At 51.5% G+C, this 5,292-nt stretch overlaps 1 protein-coding gene across 1 annotated transcript; it reads right to left on the bottom strand.

The window, feature by feature from the left end:
* Window positions 1-4: 4 nt before the first annotated feature.
* Window positions 5-3,659, bottom strand: LOC114073347 (WD repeat and coiled-coil-containing protein-like; the record flags this gene model as incomplete). Its single annotated transcript, XM_027911119.1, has 3 exons — window positions 3,624-3,659; window positions 2,582-2,700; window positions 5-794 (listed from the first exon to the last, which is right to left on the bottom strand). A coding segment is annotated over exon 3 (771 nt), but the record flags the coding sequence as incomplete, so codon positions are not given.
* Window positions 3,660-5,292: the final 1,633 nt, after the last annotated feature.

Raw genomic sequence — 5,292 nt, 5'->3', positions numbered from 1 at the left:
ACTCCTCCTCCCCGCACAAGCTGGACTGAGAGGGGAAGGACTCGGTTTCAACGCTCGACGGAACTTCAAATGCAACACCAGCATTTAAGCCACAGATCTTGTCCAGAGGGAGCTCAGTGGCAACGGCAACCTGGAAATTCTGCGTCGCCTCCACGGCACAGATGTAGCCTCCCACATCAAAGATTGGGCAGAAAGAACATGCATTCAGTGTTTTCTGATCATCATCCCAAATGTAGGAGTGAAGGGCACTGCCCACCCCCACGACCAGGCGATTTCCTTCCTTGGTCCAACAGGCACAGTGGACGAGGCCGCTGCCTTTGATCTCCGCGCTAATTCTGGAGTTGTTGAGGTGGACGGAGGGTAAGACGGAGGCGTCCCGGGTGGTCAGCACGGCTAAGACCTGCTTGCTGGGGTGCCACACGCAGCCCTGGGGCAGCACGGGGTATGGCTCGCTGATGTCGCAGATCTGAGACACCAGGAGGTTGCTCCTGTCGGCGCCGCTGAAGCAGAGTTGCCAAATGGTGATGTGCTTCTTGTGCTGCACCGTGAGCAGGGCTGGGGCCTCGGGGGCACACGGGCCCCAGTACAGCCCATGGACATGCTCAAACTGACCAAAAACGCTCGAGTCACCGAATTTGGGCTCCCCATTGTGAAGGTGTAACGCGGTCAGGATCACCTGCTTCCCGTCTGTCCAGGCGAGCCCGTGCACGGGGTGGATTGCTTGGCACAAGGCATTGAGGCCGGTTCGCAGAAGCTTTGCCTTTCCCAGCTCCATGATTTTTAAAGTGAGACATCTGAAAAAATTAGGACGAGAAATAAAAATAAACTATTGTAGAGGACAGAGGACAACCTGTATGATTACTCAGCTTCTGATCCTGCCAACGCTGGACTCATCCTTCCAGTGAAGTCAATGTACATATAATGTTCATCCATGCTTAGTTACCAAACCCTAGAATTTTTAGTTTATGATATTTCCACAGTGAAAGGCAATTTTAAGAGAAAGAAACTTTGCTGTTTGCACAGCCTTACCGCCAGATTTCTGCTGCATTTTCATCGCAACACCAGTCCTTTCATTCTAATCAGTAAGTTGCTGTTCCCAGAATATTTTCTGATTTACTTCAGTATTAACAATTCTCAACACATCACCTCTGGCTCTCAACTTCACGGACCATTTGTGATCAGATGAAGTAATCCCTTACAAGTATAACCAAGCATTAATGTATTATCTACAAATCTGATCCTGTCTTAAGCATGTGAGAACGAGGCATGTTTATTCCAGAAAGCTCTCTAAAAAAGCAAATGCAGTGTGGAAGAAAGTTGGGATCAAAGCAGATTTTTCTGAGGAAATTAATGAGAAAAGAATTTTTAAAAAACCATAGACAAGGCACCAACACTTTAGAAAAGTTTGGGATTTTATATGTATTTCTGTGTGCTGCGAGCTCACAGAGCGCAGCTGAGCACACTCTGAGCATAAAAGCCAATTCAAAGGAATCTTGGTTTCCTCACTTAAGATTCTCCATAGGATTTGGCACAATTGCAAAGCCAGGGCACAGAATGAGTTGCAGCTCTAGTGGGAAACATAAAAAACAAGAAGTGTTTGAGAAAGTCAAATTTTCAAACTGGGAGGGCTTATCCCAAAATGCAGGGCCTGGCACCACTTGGTATTTTAATTAACTATTGGTGGATGATCCTAAATTTGGAGGAAGAGGATTGCAAGAGCGAATTTCAAAGACTAAAATTGCAAAGAAAGTTGTTATGTTGATCAAGATAACTTCTTCTTAGACTAATAACAAATGCAAAATAATATACTTAGCAAAGGAAAAAAAAAAACCACCAACTTGGATGCCTCTTCAGGAATAATCTCCTAAGTAGATGTATAGCAAAAAAGGATCTGGCTTACAGTGGATCACAAATTAAATGTATCAGTAATGTGAGAAACAGAATCATTCTGGAATGTTTTTAGGAGGGATGCCATACACAAGGCAGATAATTACCCCTCTTCCACACTGCTAACAGCATTTCCACTGGAGTACTGCACATACTTCTGAGTCCAAGGATGATGGAAATGCCTAACAGAGCTCAGGGACCAGATAGATGTGGGAAGAGAATGAGTGAAGATTGTAAGTGGAAACTTGAGAACACCCATCAGCCTGCTGACAGGAGCACATGGATCCATGGCACTCCAGGTATACTCTGGATAGTGCAAGATAATAATCAGCTTAGTTTTAGCAAAGATTTAGGTCAGCTATTAAGGAAAAATTGTGACGATAAGTGATAGCTAAGCATCGAAGCAGGTTACCTTGGGGAGTGGGGGGAAGGCACTCCATGAATTTCATAATCTGTAAGAGCCAATTAAGGAAATGTCTGTCAAGGATAAGTTTAAGTACACTGGATCCTTCCTCATGGTGGGGAAAGCACTATTGGAGGTATTTCCAACTCAGCTTCTCCACTATCCACCTGGCCTCTCCTCTGCACTCCAGCATAACCAACCCCAATCCCGTCAAGCAGCCACCACCTGCAGGAAAATGAAAGCTGGGTGTTGGCTGTGCTCGGAACCCACACACTGCTGGGCACCACTTACTGATGGCAGGGAGACACGAGGTAACGCGCCTCACAGGACACGCCAAGATGCTAAAGCCTCCTGGGCCATCTGGAGAGGCCCCTGTGACACAAAGGATGTTTCCTGCTATCCCGGCAGACCTGGAAGAGCAAAAAGAGCAGGAGACCCACCGGCCATTGCCCTGCAGTGTCCCGCGCCCAAACCCCCGCCGCCTCCTGCAGCGCCCGGCCCGGGCCCAGCTCCTGCGGCAGGTGCCACACCACACGCCGGGAGCTCGGCAAAACACGGAGCCCGCCCCAGCCCCTCGGGGCAGAGGAGCCGCTGCGGGGACCCCCCGGGCCCGGGGCGGCGGCGGCGGCGGTAATGGCCCAGGTAGCGCCCAAACGCACCCGCCCGCCCGCGCCGCCGCTCCCCGCACGGGCCCGCCCGCACCGCTATTCCCCGCCTCCCCGGCGGCCCGCCCGCCGCTCTCCGCCCCGCCGCGGCCGCAGCCGCTGCCTCGCTCACCCACCCTGTCCGCGGCCCGGCCCGGCTCCGCTGAGGCGGCACCGGGGCCGTGCAGCCCCAGCAACGCTGGGCTGTGGCGGGCACCGCCTTCCCGCACGGCCCGGGCCCGCCTCCCCTCCCCTCCCCTCCCGCACGGCCCCTCACAGCGCAGCACCGCCCGGCCGCTGGGGGCGCCCGCCCCGCGCCGCCCCGCTGGACGCTCCGCAGCGGCCGCGCTCTGTGACCCGGCGGGCGGTGCCTGCACCGGGCGGGCGCCCCGCGCCGCTCCGCCCTCCCCGCGTACCCTTCAGCCGCCCTTGAGAGGCGGAGGGGATGTAAAGGGAGCTCACAGAATGTCCGAAGAGGCTCGTCAGAATCATCGAGTCCAACTCCTGGCCTTGCGCAGGGCCATCGCAAGAGTCACACCATGTGCATGGGAGCGTTGTCCAAATGGTTCTTGAACTCTGTCAGGCTTGGTGCCATGACCAGTGCCCTAGGGAGCCTTTTCCAGCGCTCAACCACCCTTTGAGAGAATAACTTTTTTCCTAGTATCTAACCAAAACGTCCTCCGGCTCACCTTCACGCCATTCCCTCAGGTCCTGTCAGTGGCCAACAGAGAGAGGAGACGGTACCTGCCCCTTTGCTTCCCCTCACGAGCAAGTTTTAACTGCGATGTAATGTAAATGTAATAGCCAGTCTTCGCGAACGAAGAACCGGGGAAGGTCTTTCCACCTTCCAGCCTGCGCACTGGATTTTTTTAGGTGAGACACAGTATGTGTGCAACTGAGCCCACCCTTTAATCCTCATGTTCATCTGCCGGGGCCAAGCAAGCTTGGACGGTGGCAGCGAGGTCCTCAGGACGTAGATGGATTGCCTTACAGGGCTAACGAGCTCCAACTGCGATGAGGTCTCCCCTCAATCTCCCCAGGCTGAACACAGCAAGTGCCCTCAGACGCTGCTCATGAGGCTTCCCCTCCAGACCATTCACCATCTCCACGCTCCTTTGGATGCTCTCTAGTAGCTTGATGCCCTTTTTATATCGTGGTGCCCAAAACTGCACACTATTCAATGCGAGGCCGCCTCCGTGCAGAGCAGAGCCGGACAATCCCCTCCCTCGCCCGGCTGGCGATGCTTTGCCTCGGGCACCCCAGAACACGGCTGGCATCACGCAAAGCATCACCAGCTGATTGAGGGAGATGGTTGTCTCACTGCCATCCCCTCCATAGCTCCCGAGGGTCACCTCCTGTGTGACACCTCCGAGACACCACCCCCAGCCTGCCTGCACGCAGGTGGCTCTCGGAGAGGCCTCAGAGGGGATCCCAGGAGATGCCTCCAGCGGGAGGACAGCGGGGTCCCGGTGTGGCATTGTGACCCCGCAATGTGAGGGGGCCACACTGAAGTGAAGAAAGCATATCAATATAATGCAGAACTACTCCAATACAACTCACCTGGTCCCAGTCTATTACATCAAGCATAACTCTTTAAAACTCTCCAAGGCCTTCTAAAAGTTAATTATATTGCAACACTGTGCCACTTTGCCACTCCTCAGCCCTGCAGAGCAGCGCGATCATCATACAGTTTTTGACCCCACACTCTTTATGGGATGTTGAAATACTGAAAAAGGTGCCTTGAAGAACTGCCAGAGGTGTTGAAAAATGTGCTTAAAATAGTTGCAAGGTCAAATATGTAAGTAGCTCAAACTTAGCAAGAGAAGAACACTAGGTGGTGACTTGGCCATATCACATGAGTGTTTTACAGAGGGTAAAAAAAAAAAGAAGGCATGAAAAAGCTCTTAAAGTTAGTGAAGGAAGGTTTAAGAGCAATGTATGGATTCAAATACGTAAGACACAGCTGTGAGCCTGACTGACCACTGGAACAAACTACCAACAGAGCAACTTGATGCTGAACCTGGTGACTTTCAGGCATATACCATTTAAATGCAGATTTTGCCTCAGTCACAGAAAAATTTCTGAGCTCCATGAATAGATTATCAATATCTAAGTATCTATGGGATACAAGGTAAAATTTCATGTACTACCTCTAACCAAAAAAGCTCAGTGTAATTTGGCTGTTTCATACCTGAAAGGGCACCTGCAAGATGCCAAAAGACAGGTTGGTGTGTTTGAGGAGGTTTTAAGGAATAAGAATTTACTTGTTCTTATACTGCTTATAGTGGCTTATGGAAATCTCTGCTATTGAAATTGAAAAAAGTTAGTTTCCAGGTTGCTTTAGAAGCTTGTTCAGAA

The sequence above is a fragment of the Empidonax traillii genome, unplaced genomic scaffold (genome assembly GCF_003031625.1).
Source record: "Empidonax traillii isolate 1590-97213 ecotype Southwest subspecies unplaced genomic scaffold, ASM303162v1 scaffold6130:size6493, whole genome shotgun sequence".
Classification (NCBI taxonomy): domain Eukaryota; kingdom Metazoa; phylum Chordata; class Aves; order Passeriformes; family Tyrannidae; genus Empidonax; species Empidonax traillii.
Note: the sequence above shows the minus strand (reverse complement) of the source record. Positions and strands in the feature narration are given on the sequence as shown.